General features: G+C 44.5%; 1 protein-coding gene across 7 annotated transcripts in view; it reads left to right on the top strand.

Annotated features, from left to right (window-relative positions):
• Positions 1–23,569, top strand: part of CDKAL1 (CDK5 regulatory subunit associated protein 1 like 1) — a 718,338-nt gene extending 694,769 nt beyond the window's left edge. For all 7 annotated transcript variants that reach the window (XM_032247723.1, XM_032247719.1, XM_032247718.1 and 4 more), the window contains one exon: positions 23,125–23,569. In XM_032247723.1, the coding sequence (XP_032103614.1) occupies positions 23,125–23,316 (192 nt within the window). In that variant the 3' untranslated portion in view covers positions 23,317–23,569. The remainder of the gene's footprint in view (positions 1–23,124) is intronic.
• The last annotated feature ends 3,236 nt before the right edge of the window (positions 23,570–26,805 follow it).

Here is a 26,805-nt window from a genome sequence, read left to right as displayed (position 1 = left end):
CCCATTCCTTTCTTTTAAAGAGTGGCTAGGACATATTTGAGTTTCGCAGTCTAGACGCATAGCTTTTATTCTGTGCTGCTGAGCTATATTTTATTGGCCATTGTAGCTGAACTAGTATGACTGTCAATTCAAACTGCGGTTAGTGTGTTTACAATACCTTCCGTGAACCAATCTGAGTAGCATCCAAAGTATCCTCAGAGCAAGCTGATGCTAAACAATTAGCTTTCATTTCACTTGCATCACTGTGTAATCACTGATGATAATTCTCTTCCTCCTGAGGCTTGTAGCTGGAGCATCATGAAGGAAATTGCATGCGTCAGGGAACTAATTGTGCCTTCATAATAATGATAGCTACCATTTAGTGAGCCTCTACTATGTGCTTGGTATTGAGGCCTTTGACTCGTATTACTTCAGTTTATTCTTCTCTCCTGACCTAGGGCAGCTAGAACACAATGAAGTTCTTTACTCAGCTGTGCACACCCACATAGAGGCAACATAAGATGGAACTGAGTTGGCATTTTCCCCATCTCTCCATCCTTTGCCCACATTCAACATAGGAGACAGAAGGAGCAGTGAGCCTGGGACAAAGACTGGACTGCCTTCCCTAGCTGAGCGCTAGGGAGAAGAGCCAGGCCCCAGAGCCTGAATTACTCACATATACATCATGCAGGTAGCACCTGGCCTCTTATAGTATGTTGCGGTGTTTATTATCCAGGACCCGGATGAAGTCTTAAAGATAGGAATGATGAATATCGGCTTGGTCTTTGAGGAGTTTTTGGTCTGGCTGTTCCGCTGGTAATACTGCTTATCAGCTGTGACCCTGGTAGGGAGGGATCAGCCTGAGGGAGGTGCCTTGTGTAGGTATGCTAGCTCACCTGTGACACTTCATTGCTCTTGTGGTTAAAGTTTTATGGATGATTTTTTTTTTACCAAATCTAAAAGGAATTTCTTAAGAGCAAGAGGTATTCTTTATCATGAAAGCATCGAATGGAAAAAGCTTCCTTAGGAGAACCAGAGTTGTATTTCAGCAGCAGCAGAACCTGAAAGGTCATCTCAGCCCAAACATCTATCCCTACAGGATGGGACTAGGGAGGCTCCAGAAGATGATTCTCTCCTGTGATAATTTGAACCAGGTGTCCGGGACCACGCGTCAGCGCTCATGTTTTCACTGCACTGTTTCACCTTCACGTGTCTTTACCTTTTTACTCAGTCAACAGTGATTACTGATGAGTATGATACTGCATGCATCAGGGACCTAATCGTGCCTTGATAATAGTATCTGTCTGCGTCAGGACTGCCTGTGTCAGTCCTGGTTTCTACCTGTTGTAATATCATTAATAACATGCCCTTTTTCCACTCCTCAAAGTATCCTAGTGTGGATGATACATGATATGGTCATCCTATAAATTCCAAAAGTGGATCCAGCACTGTGTCAAGCACTGCTTGGGATATAGAAGTCTAATATATAATCCTGCCCTCAAGGAATTCAAGTCTAGTTGGGAAGAGAAGATACGTGCTGCTGTGGTCTGATTGTTGGTGTCTTCCCAAAGTTCAGATATTGAAACCTCATCACTGATGTGATGGTGTTAGGAGGTAGAGCCGTTGGGAGGTGGTTAGGTCATGAGAGCGGAGCCTTCATGGTGAGGATTGGTACCTTCATGCAATACTAATGAAGGCTCCAAAGAGCTGTCTTGCCCCTTCACTGTGTGAGGACACAGCAAGAAGGCTCTGTCAGCAAACTAGAAATCTGGCCCCCAGCAGACACCCAATCTGCTGACACCTTGATCTTAGATTTCCCAGCTTCCAAAACTGTGAGAAATAAATCTCTGTTGTTTAAAAGACACCCAGTTTATGGCATTTTGTTACAGTCACCCAAACGAACTAAGACACATATGCATATGAAACAGAATCTATGTCAAATGTTAAACGTTAAACTGGTTGGTATTAGAATCATAAGAAGTTGGAAGATAGATTTCTGAAGATGAGGTATCAGGGAATGTATGTGTCAGGATTCTTTGCAGACAACAGACAGCAGTTTAGTTCAACAGGAAGGAGTTTATAAAGGGATGCTAGATGGTCCACAGAATCGTTAGAAGGGCTAGGGACGAGACTCTTCGCCGAGCTGTCCGAAAACAACACTCAGAACCACACAGGAGCTTCCTGTAAAGACATGTCACCTCTGCTACCCCCACCCCAGCAAGGCAGAAGCCCCACGCCCTGTCTGCATCGTCATGAACCCTCCCAATCAGTGTCTCACATATATTACATCTGATTGTGGAACCCAGGTCACATGTTTACACCCTAGGAACAAAGGAGGTTGGAAAATCGTTTTTGGCATCTGTATTAATGGGGAACCATCAATGTGGAAGGGGTTTTCAGACCATTTCTACTACAGAGAGTTTCATAGATATGGTCGGATTAGAACTGGACTTTGAAGGTGAAAATAACTCAGTCAGGCAAGTAAAGAAGGAAATTTTTCTCACTGTGAAAGGAACCAAAGTGAAGTGACAGAATGCAGACTCAGATATCCATAAGCAGTTGTGGGCAGTTGGAAGGCACAGGTCAAAAATCTTTAGTATAAAGAATGGGACCTCTGGATTTTGAAGTCAAATAGGATTTATACCTAACACATTACAAATAAGCACATGTATTCATCCCAGAAAGGTTAGGCTGTGCTTTGCTGACAAATTAACCCTGAAATCTCAGGGCTAACGTAACCAAGGTTTGTTTCCTGCTCACACTGAGTGTCTAAGATGTACCATTTAGTGTGTAGTTTAGAGTGAGGTACTTGTGTGCTCCACACAGTCACTCAGGGACCCAAGTTGACTGCATGTCTCCATGGCAAGGAAAGACAATTGCTGGTGAACCAGGCTTTTTACTGCCTCGGCACAGGAGTGGCACATGGTATTTCTTTTTTTTTTTTTTTTTATTGCATTTTAGGTTTTGGGGTACATGTGAAGAACATGCAAGATTGTTGCATAGGTACACACATGGCAGTGTGATTTGCTGCCTTCTTCCCCTTCACCTATATCTGGCATTTCTCCCCATGCTATCTCTCCCCAACTTGCCACCCCCTGCTGTCCCTCCCCTATTTCCCCCGGACAGACCCCAGCGTGTGATGCTCCCCTCCATGTGTCCATGTGTTCTCATTGTTCAACACCCGCCTATGAGTGAGAACATGCGGTGTTTGATTTTCTGTTCTGGTGTCAGTTTGCTGAGAATGATGGTTTCCAGGTTCATCCATGTCCCTACAAAGGACACAAACTCATCGTTTTTGATGGCTGCATAATATTCCATGGTGTATATGTGCCACATTTTCCCTGTCCAGTCTATCATCGATGGGCATTTGGGTTGGTTCCAGGTCTTTGCTATTGTAAACAATGCTGCAATGAACATTCTTGTGCATGTGTCCTTATAGTAGAACGATTTATAATCCTTTGGATATATATACATGTGTACTATGTAACAAGGCTGTTACATAGGATTGCTGGGTCAAATGGAATTTCTGTTTCTAGGTTCTTAAGGAATCGCCACACTGTCTTCCACAATGGTTAAACTAATTTACACTCCCACCAACAGTGTAAAAGTGTTCCTATTTCTCCACATCCTCTCTAGCATCTGTTGTCTCCAGATTTTTTAATGATCGCCATTCTAACTAGCGTGAGATGGTATCTCAATGTAGTTTTCATTTGCATTTCACTAATGACCAGTGATTATGAGCATTTTTTCATGTTTGTTGGCCTCATGTATGTCTTCTTTTGTAAAGTGTCTGTTCATATCCTTTGCCCACTTTTGAATGGGCTTGTTTGTTTTTTTCTTGTAAATCTGTTTTAGTTCTTTGTAGATTCTGGATATCAGCCCTTTGTCGGATGGGTAGACTGCAAAAAATTTTTACCATTCTGTTGGTTGCCGATTCACTCTAACGACTGTTTCTTTTGTTGTGCAGAAGCTGTGGAGTTTGATTAGGTCCCTTTTGGCTTTTGTTGCCAATGCTTTTGGTGTTTTGATCATGAAGTCCTTGCCTACACCTATGTCCTGAATGGTTTTGCCTAGATTTTCTTCTAGGGTTTTTATGGTGTTAGGTCTTATGTTTAAGTCTTTAATCCATCTGGAGTTAATTTTAGTGTAAGGTGTCAGGAAGGGGTCCAGTTTCTGCTTTCTGCACATGGCTATCCAGTTTTCCCAACACCATTTATTAAATAGGGACTCCTTTCCCCATTGCTTGTTTTTGTCAGGTTTGTCAAAGATCGGATGGTTGTAGATATGTTGTGTTGCCTCCGAGGCCTCTGTTCTGTTCCATTGGTCTATATCTCTGTTTTGGTACCGGCACATGGTATTTCTATTCAGTCATTGGCCAGAACTATTCACATGGCCCTATCTAACTGCAGGAGTCTGGAAAATACCTACTTTTTTTTTAAGAAGAAGGAGAAAATACGGGTGAATACTGGAAGTTTCTACCATGCATGTAGGAATATTTTGTTTTGCTTTGTTATCGAGACCGATTTCATATTCTCACCCAGGCTCTGGAACGTAGTGGTGCAATCCTGGCTTACTTGTAGCCTCTACTTCCTGGGCTCAAGTGATCTTCCCACCTCAGCCTCTGGATTAGCTGGGACTACAGACGTGCACCACCATGCCTGGCTAATTTTTTTAATTTTTTGTAGAGATGAGGTCTCACTTTGTTGCCCAGGCTGGTGTCAAACACCTGGGCTCAAGCAGTCTTCCAGCCACAGCCTCTTGAAGTGCTGGATTACAGGCGTGAGCCCCCGTGCCTGGCTATGTATGGGAAGGTTATTGAGCATGAGCATAGCATAGTGAACGTTTCTATACGAGGGAAAGCTCATGAAATCAGGACTCACCTTGCTCATTTGCCCACCACTGGCTCCAGGCCCTAGTTCAGTGCCTGTTTCATAGTTATTGAATGAACTTAGCTTGCGGCGACATGCAGGGTAGAATGGGATGTGTTCTCCAGCAGAGGTAGGAAACCTACTTAATAGGTTGAAATCCTCTATTACTTCAACTGATGTGGACGTTAATATATTTTTCAATGGTTAAAAAAAAATCACAGTCAAGCCACTCGCTCTTTGAAGTCATTTGACATCTTAATAAGGAGATTGCAGAAGCCCCTTTTCAACTGATAATAATCAGTTGAAAATTAAAATTCTTTTCATGGGAACTATGAGGATGAGTTCTTCAGAGCAGGAGTTGCTTCTAACCATAAATTGTAGTTTCCTAGTTTCCTTTATTCCTTTCTAATGATGAAAGTGACAGCCTGTTTCTCCTATGAGACTCAGAGTATGGACATTGCATTGTACCTAAAATAATAGAACATTATTTTTAAATAAATAAAATAGAATATGCTCGAAAACAGTGTTTTCTAACATAGTTAACAGTGGCTAAAATGTTTTTCATTATTCATTTGTAAATTTTTATGTATTTAGGGGGTACAGGTGCAGATTTCTTATATGCATGTAAGCAGCATTTTAAATTTAAAGAGCTTTAGAGAAACAAATATTCTCCTGTTCCTCTAGCTCCCAATGCAAGTCTATAAAATTACTGAGAAACAGAAATATTCAATCTATAGGTCAAATCAGTTATCTAGAACAGTTATCTGATAGGAAGTCAACCTAAAACATTAAGATGTAGCACCTTTCAAATTTGCCAACCCCTGAGAGGAAATTCAAAAGGCAATAAAGGCAAAGAACCATTACAAACTTTATCAAGAGCAGCGTCTGCCCTTCCTCAGGCCCCTTGCTCCCAGGGCCTCCTTCTTGCAAACATCCATTTAAAAACAATAGAGCAGCCCTAGTGGCCCCTAAGCACATCATGTCAGACTGTGGTTTGGCATTTTGGCTCTCTTCCTTACTACTTCTGATCATTGCCTGGTCACTTACCCTCTCTAGGTGTCCCTCCTCATCTGTAAATCGGGAGGAAGAGAGTCCATTTGATAGAATGGTTTTGGCATTGAAGTGAGATAAAGCTTGGGAAGCACTGAGCGCTGCCTGACACATAGAAGTGATCAGTGAATATGTGATGTGGAATGGGGGCGGGCATGGTGATAGTGAAGACTTACTTGGGGCCTGGTTGATCAAGTTACTAGTAGAATCTCATCCATGAACATAGATGATGTCTTACCCTACAATCATCTGTATGCCATGAGACGAAGACTTGTCCTTGTTCTTTTTAAACATATAGTCTTTATAAGCAGCAATAGCATTTGTAAAGGATAGCTGCCTAAAATAAATACTTTGTATTTTTCAGTTCCCCCTTTTCACTGACTTTGAGTAGCTATTTTTTTTCTGTTATCCTTCACGTGAGCGCAGTTCCTCTGAACAGTCACAAAGCATCTATGGTATAGGATAGCGGTATTCACTGCAGGTCTTTTTCTCTTCAATATTCTTGTAGGAGGTGATTTTCCCTGCCGTGTACTATATTATCTGAAAATATACAATCTGTCTAGCCGGTCCCCCTATTTCTGCTCTGAATATAAATCAGATTGTGTCTCTCTCCTCCTCAAAAACCATCTACTGCGCCATGACTCAGAAATTCCATATATATCCAATAGAATTGAAAGCGGGGAATCAGATACTTACATCCCAATGTTCATACCGGCATTATTCATAAATAACCCAAAGGTGGAAGCACCTGAAGTATCTATCAATAGATGAATGGAGAAACAAAATGCGGTATGTAGCAGAATGGAATTTTATTCAGCCATAGAAAGACATGACGTTCTGACACATGATACAACGTAGGTAAACCTTGAGAACATCGTGTGAAGCAAATAAACCAGACCAAAAAAAGGCAAATACTGCATGACCCCACTTAGGTAAAATACTGAGAATAGGCAAATTCACAGAGACAAAGTAAGTTAGAACTTATCAGGGGCTGGGGGTGGAGATGGACAGTTCCTTCTTAAGGTTACAGAGTTTCTGTGTGGGGTGATAACGTCTTAGAAATAGTGGTAATGGTTGCACAACGTGGTAAATATGATTAATGCCATTGAATTGTGTACTTAAAAATTGTTCAAATGGTAAATATTGTTTTATATATATGTATATATAAAACTATATAAAAGTTTTCATAAAAATTGTCTAAGGTTTCCCAGCATGTTCAGCCTGAAAGCTAAAGACTTTACAACTGCCTCAAGGCCCTGTGCCTTGACCTCTCTCCCCTCGAGAACGCTGGCCTCCATGCTGCTCACTGAACGTGAGCACACAAAGTCTGCTCCCTCAGGAGGGCCCTTCCACCTGCTGGTCCCTCTGCTTGGAATGCCCATCCCTTAGATGCCCATGTGACATGTCTGCCTTCTACTTCCTTCAGGTGTCTGCTGGACCACCAGCTTATCAGTGAGGTCATCCTGGGCAGTCCTCTATCAAATCCCAAGCCCCCACCATCCAGCACAACCTAGCACTGCCTATTCTTACTCTCTTTTCCTCCGTGGCACATTTTACCACCAGACATATTTAATATTTATGTGTTTCCTTTGTCTCTAGTTACTAGAATGGAAGCCCCATGAATGCTGGGGCACTTCCCCTCATTCACTTCTGTGTCCTTAATGACTAGCATAGGGCCTGGCAGGGAGCAAATGCTCAGTAAACGTCTGTTGGATGAATGAGGGAATGAATGAATGAATTTGTTCCGGAGATATATGTATACCCCTTACTGAAAAGGACTGCAGGACCAAAAAGCTGGTTATCCTAGATATGGGTTATCTTCTGCCACTACGAAGGCCCCATGACAACCAACCACAGAACTGCAGTGGGGTTCAGCTGATCTCAGCCTGGCTCACTCACACATCTGCAGTGCACTGTAAGGCAGCCCAGCAGCTCTTCTAAGCTTGATGGGGCTTCCTAACATGTCTGGAGCTTCAGCAGGCATTTGGTGGATCTAGATGGCCTCAGCCAGGACTCCGTGGGTGAATCAGCTCTGCTCTGCATGCCTCATCCTTCAAAAGGCTGGCCTGAGCATGTTCTCATGGTAAAGGCAGAGGAACAGCAAACAGACCTGCACACGTGGTTTTCAAGGCTCTGCAGGCATGGTATTTCATAGCATCCTGTTGGCCAAGTCAGTCACATGGCCGAGACCAGGGACACACTACAAAGTTATGTGACTAGAAGATACAGATACAAGGAGACACAAGGAATTGGGAGCATCAATGTATTCTGTCTACCACATCCTATGAAATCTTGGTGTTTTTGCCTGTGATCTGCACAGCGTTCCTCCTCCTTTTCTATGTCCCCAGAAGAAATTACATTCAGTTTAAACCTGAGATCGAATCCTTTCAGCTCTACAACTCAATGTCTTGTTTTTAGATAGTGAGTTGTAGAGCTGGAAGGACTGGATCTAGTAAAAAGAATCTGAAATCTAAACATGAACTGAAGCTAAGGGACCTCGTCGTAGTATTTTCTATGAGGACATGTGAAGTGTTCTAGGTAGCCAGTGTTTTTCTCTGAGATGCGTTTGTACCCAGCAACTCAACATTATCACCCTGGGGACCTGTGGTAGGCAGAATCATTCCCCCCTCCCCACCCTACAAAGGTGATCATGTCCTAAACCCTGGAACCTATGAGTATGTTAGATTATATGACATAGAGAATTAGGGTTGCCTATGGAATTAAATTTGCTAATCAGCTGCCCTTAAAATAAGGGGGTATACTTGATTATCCAGAGGGGACCAGTGTAGTCAAAATGGTCCTGAAAAGCGGAAGGCAGGAGAATCAGAGGTCAGTGGTAGGACTGCTGACTTCGGAGACAGAAGGGGGCTGGAGCCAGGGTTGCAAGCTAGAAAAGGCAAGGAAATGGACTCTCCCCTACAGCCTAGGAGCCCACACCGTGCTTGGTTTTAGTCCATTGAGACCTATCTGACTTCTGAGTTCCAGAACTGAAAAATGATAAATTTGTATTGTTTTAAGCCATGCAGTTTGTGGTAATTTGTTACAGCACCAATTGGAAACAAATTGGAAATTTATCAGACTGATCTTATCCCATAGAATCCATGTAAAAAATGAGAAGGTGTATATTGGCAGGCTGGGCTTGGTGGCTCACTCCTGTATTCCCAGCACTTTGGGAGGCCAAGGGGGGAGGATTACTTGAGCCCAGGAGTTCAAGGCTACAAGTGAGCTATAGTTGCATCACTGCACTATAGCCTGGGCCACAGAGAAAGACCCTGTCTCCAGAAAAAACAATAATAATAAATTTGTATTAGCAACTGAGTGGCTGTTTAGGTTCCATCTATTTTCCACATTGACCAATCATTTGAAGAAAGGTGGGGCGGATGGGTGGGGAATGCCTCAGGAATTGAGAGATGGTAGAGGAGAAGAGTTAATGGAGAAGAGGGGGGTTGGTGACTGGGGCCCATCTGAGAAAAGAAGGAGGTTCTTAGGGAGACTGCCTGGAAAGCTCATGTTTGCAGAAGCCCACCCGCAGGTCTTGAGCCCCTCATCCTGGGCCACTTTTTCTACCTTTGACCAACCCTTCCCCAACCGCCATATCTATCCCAAATCCTTCTAGAGCTTCTGACTTACATCACATCAGCCATGATGGGGACTGGTGCACTTATCTGCAGTCATTTCTCTAGTCTGGGTGCTGTAATTAGGAGTGGCATTGCTGGTTTGGCTGGAGTGCACAGCTTCCACCTTACCAGGCTGTGCCCTACCATCTCTGAAAGTGGCTATGTTAATTTCTGCCATTACCAGCAGCTGTGTCAACGTGTTCTGGATCCTCCACATTGTCACCCATACTTGATATTGTTCGGTTTTTTTTACTTTTTCCAACCTGGTGTGTGTAAGTTGGTATTTTTGTATTTTTTTCTTCTTTTTTGAGACAGAGTCTCGCTCTGTCCCCAGGCACTAAGCTGGAGTGCAGTGGTGTGATCTCGGCTCACTGCAACTTCCACCTCCCTGTTTTAAGCAAATCTCTTGCCTCAGCCTCCTGAGTAGCTGGGACTACAGGTGCGTGCCACCACGCCCAGCTAACTTTTGTATTTTTTAGTAGAGACAGGGTTTCACCATGATGGCCAGGATGGTCTTACTCTTGTGTCCCTGTGATCCACCTGCCTATGCCTCCCAAAGTGCTGGGACTACAGGCGTGAGCCACCACGCCTGGCCAGTATTGTATTCTATTTTTAACTCATATTTCTCCAATTACAAATGAGGCTGACCATTTTAAAAATATGTATATATTGGGGGGTGTGTGTGTATACACACACGCACACACACACACATACATACATATATATATTCAGATTTTCTCTTCAGTGAAGAGTCTGTATAAGCCTTTTGCCCATTTTCTTCTATTGGATGATACCTTTTCATTGGTTTTTAGGATTTTTTTTTTCTCTTTTGAGTTGGGGTCTTGCATTGTTGCCCAGGCTGGAGTACAGTGGCGTGATCGTTAGCCCACTGCAGCCTTGAAATCCTGGCCTTAGGTGATCCTCCTGCCTCAGCCTCCCAAGTAGCTGCGACTGCAGCTATGCACCACCATGCCCAGCTAAGTTTTTTTTATTTTTTATTTTTATTGTATTTATTTATTTTTGAGATGGAGTATCACTCTGTTGCCCAGGCTGGAGTGCAGTGGCACAATCTCGGCTCACTGCAACCTCTGCCTCCAAGTTCAAGCAGTTCTCCTGCCTTAGCCTCCCCAGGAGCTGGGACTACAGGTACCCAACACCATGCCTGGCTGATTTTTATATTTTTAGTAGGGACAGGGTTTTGCCGAGTTGCCCAGGCTGGTCTTGAACTCCTGACTTCAAGTGATCCACCCATCTCGGCCTCCCAAAGTGCTGGGATTATAGGCGTGAGCCATCGTGTCCAGCTGTTTTTGTAGAAACGGGAACTCGCTATGTTTCCCAGGTTGGTCTCAAACTCCTCGCCCCCAGCGGTTCTCCTACTTCGGCCTCTCGAAGTGCTGGAACCACAGGCAAGAGCCACTGTGCACAGCTGTAATTTCTGTATGTAGTCTAGAGTCAACTATATGTGAAGCAAGCATCTCCTCCCAGCTTGCAGCTTCTCTTAACCTCTCTAGTGCTTTTGTTTAGAACTTGGTATACTTTGTCCGCCCTACCTTGCGGTTAGAAAGGTTTTCCTCCCATATTGTCCTAAAATTTTTCTAGTTTTTCCTTTGCCAGGTAAATATTTAATATACCTGAAATTGATTTTTAAACATGGTAGGTAGGGGTCAAATTTCATTGTTTTATGTGTGTATAACCAATTGTTCCAGAAAACTTTATTGAAAGTCCATCTTTCCTGTTGGTCTTCAGTGCCTTTGTTATGAATCAAACTTCTACATGTGTGTGAACTGGTGCCCAGCCCTCCACTTGGCAGCTTTTTATATTGGTTATCTGTTGCTGTGTAACAAATTACATAAAACTTAGCAGCTTAAAACAGCAAACATGTATTACGTCACAGTTTCTGTGGGTCAGAAATCTAGGTGCAGCTTCTCTGGGTGCCTGTGGCACAGTGCTGTCCTTCAGCTGCAGTCAGGATGGCAGCCGGGGATGTGGTCTCAACTGAAGGCCCAAACAGGGAGGATCTGCTTCTAAGCTCACTTCCGTGGTGATGGCAGAATTCAGTTTCTCATGGGTTGCTGCGTGAAGGTCTTAGTCCTTGGCTGGCTGTTGGTCAGAGGCTTCTCTCCGTTCTTTCTCCTGTGGGCTTCTGTATAGGGCAGCCCACAGCATGGCAGCTGGCTTCCCTCAGAGCAAGCAAGCAAGCAAGCAGAAAGAGAAAGATGGAAGCTACAGTACTTTGTAACCTAATTTTAGAAGTGACATCCATGATTTATGCTGAGCATTAGAAGCAAATGAGTACACTCAGACCACCGTCAGGGGGAAGGTATTCCATAAGGGTGTGAATACCAGGAGGCGAGGATCACTGGGGGTCATCTTCAGGGCTGCCTACCATACTTTTATAGTCACATAAGTAATTAAGTCTTGTACTATTAATCTCTTCCTAGGTATTTTAAGTGACTTTCCATAAGATCATTATTTTTTACTTTTAAAAACTATATTCAAAATAGAAAGAATGGGCATGTCTTGGAACAGATTTTTGGAAGAAGGCATAATAGAACTTTGGGAGTGATAGGAAAATATGTAGAGATGTGATCTTTCTTTAGATGGTTGGGTTCAGTTTAGTTAATTATAGCAAGTACAGTCATGCTCGGTATCTGCGGGGGACTGGTTCCAGAACCCCCATGGATACCAAAATTCGTGGATGCTCAAGTTACTTATATAAAATGATATCGTTTTGCATATAAACTATATGTACTTTCCTGTATGTTATATTATCTCTCGATGACTTTTGATGTCTAATACAATGCCTGCGCATCACTTCATATGCATGGATTCAACATAATATTCAGTGTGTGGTGAATTCAAGTTTTGCTTTTGAGAAGTTTGTGGAATTTTCCCCCGTTTTCTGTTTGTGGTGAGCTGAACTTATGCATGTGGAACCCACAGATATGGAGGACCAACTGTATATACCATGTAATTTTCCCTAACTGGTTCATCTGCATTTTCCAAGCGGCAACACTATCATGGTGATATGTAGGAAACATTTCATGTATTAGCTTATCATTTACGAGATTGTTTGTGACAGAGTAAAGCACCTGCCATCTCCTTTGTTTGCTTTATGCAGTTCATAGAGCTCAGTGATGCTAACTGCGTATTTCCAGTGTCATTGAAAATGAGACTTAGAACAGGATGAGAAGGTTGTATCGTCGTAACAGGTAACATCACACATGGCTCCTTTTTCATTTAAAATACAAACCAAATATCTGCCAACACGCTTTCATGGGTACCTAGTTGGAAGGAAACCCTTAGAACAATTATTCTGAGTTGAATTGATGACTTAAAGGTGAAGTTTAATACACCCAATTGTTACATTCATCAACACTCTAGCTCAGTGCTTCCTGTGGGCACTGCATGGAATGAGAATGGTTCTTGGTGTGGTTTGAGAGATTATGGAAAGGACCTCATCATCAGTAAAGTATCTTGACCCAATTTGCTTTTTCTTTCTTCAGCTTTGCCACAACTGTGTGGCAGCTTCTGTTCATACTGATGCTTATCTCCAGCCACTAATCAGGAATAGATGCATTCACGTTTCTACTGCTGTCATGAATGCTGTGATTACAGAGTTCATCGTTCTAAGTGGTTCCTTCATCTTGGTTCCTTTTTTATGTCAGAGCTTGTGTGTTTGTGTGTGTGTGCGCACAAGCACATGTGTACTTTTTCATCTATCTTAGGCTGATTTTTAGTTAGCAGAAGAGACTTACATGACAAGTTCTAGAGTAATTTCCAAATTTCCAAACTTTGACCCAGTACATAACTTGGGTTTTCCTTGTGTGCGGTTACTAAGAGAACCTTCTCGGTGTACCTCTCTTGGGAGAACAAAATTTGAACAACAATGAGGAAGCAGTAGACACGTCTCCAGCTAAGGTGCCAGATTCTGATAGCGTACCTTCTTGGCAGAGCTTACTTTGTGGAACTGGAGAAGTTATGTATAGACAAATGACTGTGTACCACTGTTGGCAAAGGTTTCTATGCTGTATCATTATTTCTAGAACTGTTTCTTCTTCCCTGCACCCTGCCCTTATTTTGGTAAATGTAACAAGCCAAAAATTAGGAAAATATTATAAGCTCATTGGAATGAACATTTGATACTATGCTAAAGATGAGGGTATTCAGATAGAAGCCTACAGCTGGGGCGTAGAGACAGCATTACAAAGCCTGTGGGGCAACCTTTGCTTATTCCGTATCACAAAGGACAGATGCAGCCTTAGGAGGTGCTTCCCGAAGTTTATATTGGAGAGATTAAAATGTAATTGTGGGCCAGGCGCGGTGGCTCACGCCTGTATTCCCAGCATTTTGGGAGGCCGAGGCAGGTGGATCGCTTGAGGTCGGGAGTTCAAGACCAGCCCAGCCAACATGGTGAAACCCCATCTCTACTAAAAATACAAAAATTAGCAGGGCATGGTGGCACATACCTGTAATCCAAGCTACTTGGGGCATTGAGGCAGGTAAATCATTTGAACTCGGGAGGTGGAGGCTGCAGTGAGCCAAGATCACGCCATTGCACTCCAGCCTGAGCAACAGAGCGAGACTCCATCTCTAAAAATAGAGTGTAATTGTGATAGAGATAGCCTATAATTTTGTATTCAAAATAAGATTTTTTTTTTTGGAGACAAGGTCTTTCTCTGTCACCCAGGCTGGAGGAGTACAGTGGTGCGTTCTCAGCTCACTGCAGCCTTGACCTCTTGGACTCAAGTGATCCTCCTACTTCAGCCTCCTTAGTAGCTGGGACTACAAGCGCATGCCACAATGCCCAGCTGATATATATTTTTTGTTGATAGGGGGTTTTGCCATGTTATCCAGGTTACATAGAAGTCCTGGGCTCCAGCAATCCGCCCTCCTTGACTTCCCAAAATGCTGGGATTACAGGTGTGAGCCACCATGCCCAGCCAGTGTGGAGATGCTTTCCTGACAGTAAACTGTACTGCATAATGGATGCTTTCAGATAATTTCCTTGCCTTGGTCACATCCTTGGTTTCAGTAGATTTTCTACAGAGCCCATATGTTCAAGGCTTGGTGTGGGGGTTGGGGGAAGCCTGCTCTAAATTCTGATTTATCTTGAAATAGGAGCTATCAAAGAATTTTCTCTTCATCCCTGTTAGATTGCACTTCAAGCTCTAACGGTGCCTCTGAGCCATGAGAAAAATCTACACATAAGAAATGAAGTCATTAAAATAAGTTCAGAGCTTAAGAGCTGGTTTCACATCTCTTGAATCAGATGAAATGTGCGCTTACAGAGAGTAATAATTAGGTGATGGGCAGATGCCAAGCTCTGGGTTTTGATATGATTATCTCTTTGATTTGGCACAGTTCAAGTGTGCGGGCTGGGCATTCTGAAAGAGAGGGATCACTGAGATCGCGCAGGGGCTTATCAGATCTGTGCCTCTGGTGGACGTCAAGGCAGAATTATTCAGAATATAATCTGAAATGCATTTGATCCTACAGTAGATAGTTTAATAATTTATGTTCAGCCTTATTAGCGAAGCCTTGTGTTTACACTGCTATCACCAAAATAAGATTTAAAATATCCCGTCCGCGATATTAAGATTAGAGCGTTTGTGTGTATGTGTGTGTTCAAGTTTAAAGTTTTTCTTCACAATTGTAATGACCTGATAGCAATTACCCATTTGGGGTGAAAGGGCTAAGGCAGAAATTTCACATGAATAATGTCTGAGGTAGAGTCTCCCAGAAGTGAAACAGAAAGGCTGACAGTATTGTGCTCTAACTGTGTGACTGTGTGACAGAGGTCTTAATGTAAATGTTCTTCAAGAAGAAATGGAAAGGAATGGTTAATTCCAACTTCAATTTGTTGATCCTGTTACATTCCATTGTACCTATAATGCTGATGGACTGTACATACAACATTACTTTCACTGACTTCAAGATAAAATGCTAACATTTTTGGTTTGGAGATAATTGGGTACGCCTACTTATATGATATCAAAGAGCTCCCAATTTGGGGAATGTCTAGAAGAATAAAGGAGGAAGATAGCTGGGCCTCCTTAACCCCTTGTATGTCCTGGAATCTGGTAGTAACATGAAGCACAGGGACAGGGTTGTCTTGTCAATTGGAGGAAGGGAGCTGGCATGTGGAATGCGATTTCAGGGCCCTGGCAACACCCGCAGGTGTCGGGACAGAAGAACTCATTTAGAAGCTGCACCACAAGATGGGAGACAGGTGGCAACTCTCTTACAGGGATATCTTTTATTTTAGCAGAACCAGACCAACTGTTCCTCATTAAAACACATTTTGCAGCGTATTCTAACGTGAGTGCATCAAGTGCATACGCATGTGTGTGTTCGGAGCATACTCGGCGATGTGCCACCTACAGGTCACAATTACAAAGTCTCCACGTGGCTTAGAACTGCAAGACGGGTAACGTGAAATGTCTCTGCGTAACTCGCCGCCAACTTTTCTGGAATGGCCTCTGTAGGGAAACAAAATAACCCCATTGCGCCTGTGAGATGCGGTGGCAAGTCAAGTAGATACGATGTATTTGGTGGGACTGTTGATCTAGATAGTCATTTTAGTAACTGTGCAGAAAACCCTTGCCTTTTCTCATTTATTTATATGGAATTCTCAGTGTATCTCAGAAGTGTTCCTGCGGGGCTGTCCTTAGTATGACGAAAGCGAGGCCTCTCATCTGCTTCACATTTATACCTCCTATCAGAAATGTGGGCCAGTGATTTAAAGAGGGGGTTCACTCCTATTAGCTACTTCACTGAGTCGTTTGAAGGATTAGAGAGAATGCGTGGAGAGCACTTAGAGTCCTGCTAGGCAGGCAGTTCTCTCAATATTATTTCTGCTTAGGATTTTCACGTAGAGCCTATCCTCTGCCTTTCTCACTGAATCCTTGTGCTTCTGGTTCTCCAGCCATGTGCCATATTACAGCTTATCAATATTTCATATGAGAAGGAAGAGGACTTGGAAGACAGGCCTCTAAACAACATGACTTCCTTCCATTGGAAGCCCGAGCCCATCCAGCTCCCCAGAAAAGAATTCTTGTAACTAGATGAAATAACTATACGATGCAAAGGAATAAGCAGAAACGCAGACACCAATTCAGAAAACATGAATCGATCATCGCTTAGGTGCCCTTTCCTCAGTCTTGTCTCTTCCGGCCAAAAGACCTGTGGGTCGGACACATCTGGAGGCCCCTTTCCTCCCCATTTTCTTAGCAGGCAGTTAGCTCAGCAGAAGGAAGAGGCCTTAGCAGAGGCTGAGCTTTGGAGTTTCCTGTCCTCTTCCCCCAGGAACTTCAGCCCCCCACATGGTCGTCAAGGTGCCCTGTCCCTCTTTCCTCGTAAACTTCCGTCGGAATGTGTTCTCTTAGGCACCTGGTGCAGCTCTACTTGAACGGAGCACACTTTCTGGTGGGATGCAAGCTTCGGGGTTCACAGATGTCAGGAGTGGTCGGCACCGTCATGTCCTCCACACGCAGATGTCCATATCCTTATCACCCGGCAAAAGGAACTTTGCAGAGGAGAGGATTATTCTAGATTATCTAAGTGGGTTCAGTGTAAATCACAAGGGTTCTTATAAAAATAACCCTATGATCACTTGAGGTCAAGAGTTTGAGACCAGCCTGACCAATATGGTGAAACCCCATCTCTACTAAAAATAAAACAATTAGCCAGGCCTGGCAGGGTGCGCCTGTAGTCCCAGCTCCTCAGGAGGCTGAGACAGGAGAATTGCTTGAACCCAAGAGGCGGAGGTTGCTAGTGAGCCGAGATTGTGCCACTACACTCCAGCCTGGGTGATGGAGTGAGACTCCATCTCAAAAAATGATAACCCGAAGCTACTGGCTTTGAAAATGGAAAAAAGGGCCACAGGCCAGGAGATGTAGGCAAATTGTAGAAGTTGGAAAGAGCAAGGAATCAGGATCTTCCCTGGAGCCTCCAGAAGCAGGCTGCCCAGCCAACACCTTGACATAGAACTTCTGACCTCTAGAATTGAAAGAGAATCGATGCATATTGCGTAATAGCCTGGGTTTGTGGCGATTTGTTCAAGTAGCATTAGAAAAGTCATGTGACATGCCGTTTCTCTGCTGGGAAGGTTTTTCCCTAGTAACCCTATGTCATATTTATGCTATGTCGTATTGGTGATGTATGACTCTTTACTTGCCACTCTAGTAAGAAGTACAAGAATAGGTAAGTGGCAATCCATCTGGAAGGGATATTTGCTCCTATATAAAATATGAATATATGGTACTAAGGAACAGGTAGCAGTGGCAGTATGCATTCAGCTAACACTGGCCCCTCCTAGATGCCAGGCCCAGGGCCTCCATTGAAGAGAAACGCCACCCCTGCTCAAAAGGAGCAAACCCAGGGTGGCGCAGGAGCCGTCAGGGTGCTCACCGCTGTTGATGGGAGCCCTGAGGCAGCCGGCTGACAGCATGAGCAGGCCCACGCGGGGTGGGCAGTGGGTGACAGGTTTTCCTAAAGCAGATCCTGTCTTAGTTGAGAGCTGAGCAAAGAGTAACTAGAGGAGGCAGGGGTCGGTGCTGGTTTTAGTTTGGAGCTTTTCCAGAAGGCGCACACCGCAGGCTTTACCACCTCAGAGCCCAGGGAGTAAGAGGTGCTGACTGCACAGTAGACGTAGCTTCTGCCTCATGGGTTAGTGCTTGTGAGGATATTGGAGACAGGACATGGTCATCTCAGTACTGGTACTAAGGGCTGCGGGCCACACTCCTGTGATACTCCTTACTAGCAACCCTTATTGTGAACCTTCCGTATTCCAGGCACTCTGCCTGGCTCTGGGCACATCCTGTCCCTTTCGATAACACCTGAAAGTCGTGGCTTTCCTCCTTCACAGAAGGGGTAGCCAGGCTTAGAAAGTTTGAACCAGCGGCTTAAGATGGCTGGCTGAACCTGGGTTCCGTTTCTGGTTGGCCAGAATTCAAAACTCATGCTCATTCATGTGACTGTGTGCCTCCTGATGGTATACATAAGGAACAAAATAGCACAGGTCAATTCTACTTGAGAAGCAAATAATGACTCTGTAATTTATAGAAAGAATTTGAGGACGTGTGCATTTTTGCATAAGACACCAACGTTTAAATGATCAGGACACTTAATCTGCATGTATCTAATTTAATCCTCATAGCAACCCATGATGCACAGATACTAGCAGTATCTCCATTTTACAGGTGAGGAAAAGGAGGAAATAAGAGGGTAAAATTTGCCTGAGGCTCCTCAGATGGAGCTGGGATTAGAGCCCAAAGCTTCAGGACTTACTGCTTCTAGAACCGGTCCCATCTGTGCCTCGTGGCGTGAAACATGCTCAGGTTAAAAGCATCTCCTTCCTTTCCCCAACAATACGTGGGTAACTGCTGGAGATGAAGGAAATCATGAGATATGCTGTTGTTATCATCCCAACTGTCCGTATTTAACTGATGGAAATCTGATCCCTGAAGTTTCTGAACGTGAAAGTGCTTTTTAATTTTGGTATACATCCTGGGTTCTGCTTTAACAGATTTATTACTTTGATAGGGTTTGATAATCTAATTTTCAAAAGTGTAGCTTGTTTTTAAGAGTTAGCAAGTCGGTAGGTTTAGAAATTAATCAAGGAGCAGTGAGATTTACAAGGAGGACAAACGCATGTTAATCAGAGTTAACACAGAATGCATGATGGGAATTTCAGTCCTTAGTCTGTTACAACAGGATAAATACATGGCTCCTTTTGAGTGAGCAAAGGTCATATCCTACCTTCTTTCAGATTTCTGTTTTGAGAAAAGCATTTCTATGTAGAATTTGAATTCTTAAAAACTGAGGTGGCATTCATTTGTTTTAATAAGCAATAACATGTTTCAAATTTGGTGTATCATACTTTTAGAGATGCACATGCGTATTGAATTTCAGGAACTGGCAATCTTGATAAGGTTTTGAAGGTGTAGGGAAGGTCTGAGCCTCTGTTTACTTTCTAGAACTATGCTTGTCACGTGTGTGTGGACGTTTCCATCAGCTGTTGATAATCACTTCTCCTATAAGCACTTTTTATTTTCTATTCATGATGCCTGCTTTCAGTTGCTACCTTGTACATTTACATGTGTGAGCACCTTCGACTTGATGAGCAAGACCTCGTATTTCCCCCATTTCTAGTTTTTCTTAAGTATCTCAGTGGCGGTAGCAATTGAAATGTACGAAGCTAGCTGGTTACTGATTACTCTGTCATGAGGAACTTTTTAAGTATGATATTTAAAAATAGTATCATCAAAATCCTTTCATCAAGATCTTGATTTGGTAAAAGGTGAGAATAATGGGCTGGGCGCGGTGGCTCATGCCTGTAATCCTAGCACTTTGGGAGGCCGAGGTGGGGTCAGGAGTTCAAGACCACCCTGGCCGTCATGGTGAAACCCCATCTTTAAAAAAGAAAAAAAAAAAATGGTGAGAATAATGAAAGGGCACAGTGCAGTAGAGACAAGTAGAGTGGCAAGTCTGTGAGTGTCTGGGGGCTGCACGTGTGTGCGTCCTCCATGCTGCTCCGCCAGTTGCTGGGTTGCTCAGCAGGGAGGCTCAGCACCAAAACAGCTTTTCTGAATCAGTGTTCAAATGTGTTAAACGTTTCAGGGATGGAAAGAAAAAAGTGAATGCCCAAGGAAGAGTGACTGATTAAACATGACCACAAATAATTCACTCTGATTAATAGGCGAGATGAGTTGAAAGGAGAAGAAATTTTCTGAAATGGCCTAGGTTTAAAAAAGGGCAACAACCCTTTGTCAAGAAGGCACAGTATCTGCACTGCTTCATGAAACAAAATCTAACCTGTGTTATAAACCAGCTAAATGCTTAAGGCTTTGAGACTCACCTAGTCCTTCCCCAGGTCAGCCTGACACCTGGCCTGGCACCACTGATCATAGCACAGGTGCGGAACCAAGGTCAAGCATCGTGAACTGGGGATAGGGAGAAGGGTGGATTTTCCCTGAAGCTCATGTAGCCAGTGTCGGGGTCTTTCAATTTCAAGGGCCCTTTCTAAGACCCTGTACCTAATTTTGTATTCATTATGTTTTTCTTAAAGAGAAGGCTTCAAAACCCACAAAATCTGGGTCCACTCCTGGGTGAGAATTATCTGTGACCCTCCTGAAGACAGTGTGGGCATGGCTGGGTGGATATGTAAATATGCTTCCATATTTTTCTGGAAGGGTTTGTAGTCTTCTCAAAGCCATCTGTGACTTACAGAGGTTAAAGAACTCAGGCCACGGAGCAATTAATCAACCACTTAATTCTAATCTTATGAAACCAAACTTAGTAAGTGATGGTTTAATTGCTAGAGGCCATAATTTGTGACTCAAGTAGAATAGCTTCCGGAATGTATCACAGGACACACTGCTCACCAGAGACATAGATGGGAACGTTCTTCTTGATGGTTGCTCACTCTCATTCATACATTCAGTCACTCATTCATTCATTCCTAAACACCGAACTGAGTACCTGCTCTGCCGTCTGCAGCCTGGTAGGTTCCAAGATTTCAGACATGAATTAGGCAGACTCGCCCCTTTTGAGAATTCACGTACAGTAGTTCCTGTCAGTTCAGCTGAAGGAGTCGGCATTCTTTCTCAAGTTTCCCACATGTGTGTCAGTGCTGTCCTTGAGATCTTGAGGCTATGTTTAATTGAAATAGAAGCTTTTCAGCACACACCTTCCTCCAAAATATTACGCAGAAAGCCACCCTCCTAAGAGCTGTGTCCTGAGGGCAGGGGCAGGTGTGGGTGCACCCCTGAGCCCCGGCTCTGGCCTCCCGCTGCCATGGAGAGAATGGCCCCGTTCTGTCCAGCTGCACGTGTCCTTAAGAAGGACTCCGAGTGCAGGGAGACCAGCAGGGTATCCACCAGATACCTGAGAGTGCAGCAGTAAATACTGCTTCCACTGTCATTGGGGCTGAGGGACTTACCCTTCTGGCTAACAGCTTTATTAATTCTGCTATTAGTCTCTGGCAGACAGAGCAAGAATTCTTCCCACACGATCACATATAAATGAGCTCGTGGAAACTGGGCTGTGGAAGTTGTTTTCATTTCCCCATTACTACTTTTTGTGTCTCTCATTACCCACTCCTTTGAATTCAAATCCTATTGATTCTATATCAAAAGTCTTGTTGCCTCTGCTGTCATCCTCATGGAGGTCCTCATTCTCTCCCATGTCATCTGCTGGTACAATTCTTACCCCTGGGTTTCCTACCCCATTCTCCTGCCTCCCTTCAGTCCACCCCACACATTCCTGTTCGTGTTACCTTCTGCAAAGCACCATTCCAGTGCCTCTCCTGTGCAGGGTGAGATCCAGCTTCCCAAACAGAAGCCAAGGAGGTAGTAGGGGATTGTTAGACAGCGTACAGGGGAAGACCGAGCAAAGTACCGTGGTTTCCCAAGACACTTAATGCTTCTTCGGCTTTCCCGTCCTCTCCTGCACCGCCTCTGGGTATCCCTCCGCCCTCCCGATGGTTCCTTCCATCCACGTTTCTCATCTGCCCCTTCCACACCCCTACTTCCATCTCTCAAAATGTTATTCAGGTTTCATATTATTAAGGGAGGCACCAATTCTGAAGCAGGTACACAAGGTAAAAATCTCATAGATTGCGCTTTGAAACTCTAGAGCCAACCTGAGAATAGCCAGGTGCTCCTCTCTCCACTCCCCTGGACACCAGCTAAGAAGCCCCTGAACAGAGGGCACTGAAAGAAAGCACAGTCAGGCCTTCAGCTTCTCCAGCTCTGCCCAGGCAATGTTTCCCAACCTGTTCTGTGTCCAGCATGAAGAGAAAATGACAGTATTTGTTTGGCACACAAGGTACTTTGAGGAACAGAGCATGGGGTCATGTGGAGGGGTCCCTCTTGGTGCAGCCATCCTGTGACAGAGAACCAGCTAGAAATCTTTGTCCTAGGGATGTGTTTGCTGAATCAAGTGGCTTCCATGGGTGGTGGTTTTTGAGACAGGGTCTCACGCTGTCACCCAGGCTGGACTGCAGCAGCACAGCCTCGGCTCACTGCAGCCTTCACCTTCCAGGTTCAAGTGGTTCTCCTGCCTCGGCCTCCAGAGTAGCTGGGACTATAAGCACCCGCTACCACACCCGGCTAATTTTTGTATTTTTGGTAGAGATGGGGTTTCACCATGTTGCCCAGGCTGGTCTCAAACTTCTGACCTCAAGTGATCAGCCTGCCTTGGCCTCCCAAAGTGCTGGGATTACAGGCGTGAAACATCGCCCATGGCCCATGGTGTTTCGATCTTATTCCTCCATTGTATGGTTGCATCTCTCTAAGAGCTAAATATGCCTGTCATATGACCCCACTTTACAGATTCTACCCTTCATGAATTCTGCCTTGATTTTCTATCAGCATGGCCTGTCTTTCTCATACGGTTTATGTGTAGTCTAGAGACTTAGGAACGTGGCCTGGCCCTTCAAGGAAAGGAAGTGACTGATTCATGCCTACCTTGGGCCCACCTGGCTTGTGGTGGGTGTCCACTCGTGCCTCTGTTGAAGGAGAACTGGAACCCATTACTTGATCGATATCACAACAGGGCTTTCTCTGCATCTTGAAAGTAATTCTTTCCTGTTTCTGTCATTATAGGATTTCAGAAACGGGCTTGGGAGCCACGTGAGTCCAGGATCCCACACCCCTGCTGCCTGTCAGCCCGGCTCGGCGAGTTCCAGAATGGTGCTGTGCAGGCCAAGGCTGCATCAAGACTGTGTGCCCCGGACGGCCGTGGGTGTGGCTCTGCTGGCTCTTCTTCTGGCTTTTTTTGTCAAGGTGTATAATTAGAATACAACGAAATGAGGCACCTGTAAAGAAGAGTAAGTTTCTAATTAAAATCTGCAATGAACAGGAAAGCGACACCTCCGTTCTCAAAGGGCAATGATTTGTACTGGTCACACTGCCTCCTCTTCAGCCGTTCTTCTTAGTGAGGCTCCCCCCGTCTCACATTGAGTGGGACCTGTTGGTTATTTGACCTAAATCCTAATCACAGCTACCGTAGTATATTCTTCAAATTAAACTGCTTTTCGTTAACGTTTAGTAAGAAATGCCAGTGGTTGCATTTTTTTTTTTTCTGTGTCCAATCTTTAAGTCAGAAACAAATTGTACGGTGACTCTGGTCATATTTTCCTCATGTGGAAGAATTTTCCATCTTTAATACACTTGTTCTTTTTTTTGAAACAGAGTTTTGCTCTTGTCACCCAGGCTGGAGTGCAGTGGTACAATCTTGGGTCACTGCAACCTCTGCCCCCTGAGTTCAAACGATTCTTCTGCCTCAACCTCCCGCATAAGTGGGATTTTAAGCATGTGCTACCAAGCCTGGCTAATTTTTTGTATTTTTAGTAAAGACGGAGTTTCACCATGTTGGCCAGGCTAGTCTCGAACTCCTGACCACAAGTGATCCGCCCACCTCGGCCTCCCTAAGTGCTGGGATTATAGGTGTGAACCACTGCCCCTAGACTCTTTAGTAAACTTTTAAGTGCATCTTCCCCTCCAGGCTTTGTTTGGAGTCCCAGTGCTACAAATGTTTTATTTTTCACAACAGATGTGTTCCTGAAAAGTGCGTACAGAAACCCGTTCTGGGAACCTGAAGGCTTTTAGAATGCACAGGGAGGGTCTGCCAGCTAAAGGACTCCTGGCAACATTCTGTGAAATACGACACTGAAAAACGTTTTGTCTAAAACAAATTGTGCCCATTTTCTCACATTTTTGATCCATTCGTTTTTTGAGTCAGGGTGTCACTCTTGTCACCCAGGCTGGAGTACAATGGCACTATCTCAACTCACGGCAGCCTCCACCTCCTGAGCTCAAGCAGTCCTCCTGCCTCAGTCTCCCTGACAGCCAGGACTACAGACACATACCACCATGCCCAACTAATGTTTTAAATTTTTGTAGAGGTGAGTGTCACTATGTTGCCCAGACTTGTCTGCAACTCCTAGCCTCAAGCAGTCCTCCCACCTCAGCCTCCCTAACTGCTGGGATTACAGGCATGAGCCACTCCACCCAGCCCAGATTAAATGTTTTTATTTCTACCTGCCATCATTGGTCTTTACTAAGTGAAGAGACTTCTTTAACAATAAATGGAATTGGTACACTAAGCAAATCCTGTGTTCATCAGAATTGATTTGGATTGCACAGGTACAGGAAAACCAGGTTCCTTGCAGTCACCATACGGTATTTTCCATCTTGAAACTCATGACCCTCTTCAACTCTTCCATTTAATGCAAAAAAATGTTTGTGTTTTGTGTGTCTTTTTTTTTTTTTTTTTTTTTTGAGATGGAGTTTCGCTTGTTACCCAGGCTGGAGTGCAATGGCGCGATCTCGGCTCACCGCAACCTCCGCCTCCTGGGTTCAGGCAATTCTCCTGCCTCAGCCTCCTGAGTAGCTGGGATTACAGGCACGCGCCACCATGCCCAGCTAATGTTTTGTATTTTCAGTAGAGACGGGGTTTCACCATGCTGACCAGGATGGTCTCGATCTCTTGACCTCGTGATCCACCCGCCTCGGCCTCCCAAAGTGCTGGGATTACAGGCTTGAGCCACCGCGCCCGGCCTTTGTGTGTCTTTTAAGGAACCTAAATTAAAATTCAGTTGTGTCCCAGTTGGTAAATTATGAGTACATATGCTTTTAGTGTTAGGACATTTCTCCTGGAACTGGTACGTGCTTCTAAGAGGTGCTCACACCTAGATTGCAAAGATCTGCCTGTGCCCCTTCTGGTCCTGCAGTGAAACGTCACATGGGAGCACCCCTCACTTCTCAGCAGGAACAGGGAGAAGAGGACAAGAATGTGCCATGTGCTCCCTTCGTGAGCTCCATGCAGGCATTTCTTTGTTAAGAAGCAGTGGGTTCCCGTGTGGTACTCATTCAACACAAACCTAGCAGACATAAAAATACTATCCAAAAGCCTGGAGTCGCACGAGATCAGACAAAGCACGACACCTGTGACTGATGGGAGACCTCGCTTTTCTGACTCTTCCATACTCTTTCTCTCTCTCTCTCTCTCATCTATTTATTTCCTACCTTCTAGCTCTATGCTGTCCTCTCCTTCCTTCATTTTTTTCTTCCTATAAGAGAAAACACCCAGTCATCCAATTCCCCTGCTGCTGCCCCCACCAACCATGGCATGGATCCTCGAGGATGGATTCAGCTGTACAGATTCTCCCTGCTCCCTGCCATGACTGTTATTTACCTTCAGTTTGGCTGCAGCTTCACTCTGCTCTTTGGCTCAGAAAGGGACCAAGGCCACTGCCTGCAGCAGACTCGGGACCTTCATGATGTCAGCCTCCATGCTGGTGACCAATCGGTGAGCAGGGTGGCACCGCTGTAGAAATCCAGGGATTTTCTCCCCCGCATGACCTCCATCTACAGGGAGTGGGAGGGAAACAGAGTCAGAAACAGTTCTCTTATGCCCTGGACCCTGAATGGGGCTGAGTGTGGGAACCACCGGAGCAAGCGTGGTCATCAGTAGAGCTGTTACTTTTCCAACCCGTCTCCTTCCTGCCCACAGTGCCGCTGCACTTCTCCCGCCCTGCTGAAGTTAGGCATGCCCACATGGCTTATTTTAGCAGGTGAAATGTGAGCGGAGGGGTCATGTTCTTCTTCGGGGCAGACATGTTCAGAGCTGATGTACAGTTTACCCTGTGCTCTTCCCACTGCTGTGGTGATCCTGGACTTGTACGTGGGAATGAAGCTTCCTGTCCCTGAGTCCCTGAGTTCATGCAATGAGTAGGGCCCCTGGCCAGCGTGTGCTAGACAAGCATTAGGAGCCAGAAATGTACTTTGGTTGTGTGAAGCCGCTGGCATCTGAGGGTTGTAGCCACAGCATAACCTGATTCATACAAAGTGTCAGCCATGATAGGATGCTTGACCTGCAGGTTATAAATGTAATTGTTATGTTTTCTTTGTGTGCTTTGCATTAGTATCAAGGGCTGTGTGTGTCTGTGTGGGTGTCTGTGTGTGTCTGTCTGTACTTCTCTGCTGAGAAGGAAAGCTATGAAGAGATCTTTTCAGTATTTGGCGCATTTTTTTCTTAAACTCTTTGTTAGAATAAAACATACATACAAAATCGACATAAATCATAGGGATACAGGGCTTTTTAAAAACTGAGCACACACTGTGGCCAGCACCAGCAGGCTCCCCATGCACCCTCCCAGCCATTAAGTCTGCCCCCGAAGAAGTAACCAGTATCCTTATTTCTAACATCACAGATTGATTTGCCTGTTTCTGAACTTTCTATAAGAGGAATCACGTAGTATGCATGGTTTCTACCTTCTTTTG

Source organism: Sapajus apella, unplaced genomic scaffold, assembly GCF_009761245.1.
Source record: "Sapajus apella isolate SASKATOON/1434 unplaced genomic scaffold, GSC_monkey_1.0 scaffold63, whole genome shotgun sequence".
In the NCBI taxonomy this organism is placed as follows: Eukaryota; Metazoa; Chordata; class Mammalia; order Primates; family Cebidae; genus Sapajus; species Sapajus apella.
Note: the sequence above shows the minus strand (reverse complement) of the source record. Positions and strands in the feature narration are given on the sequence as shown.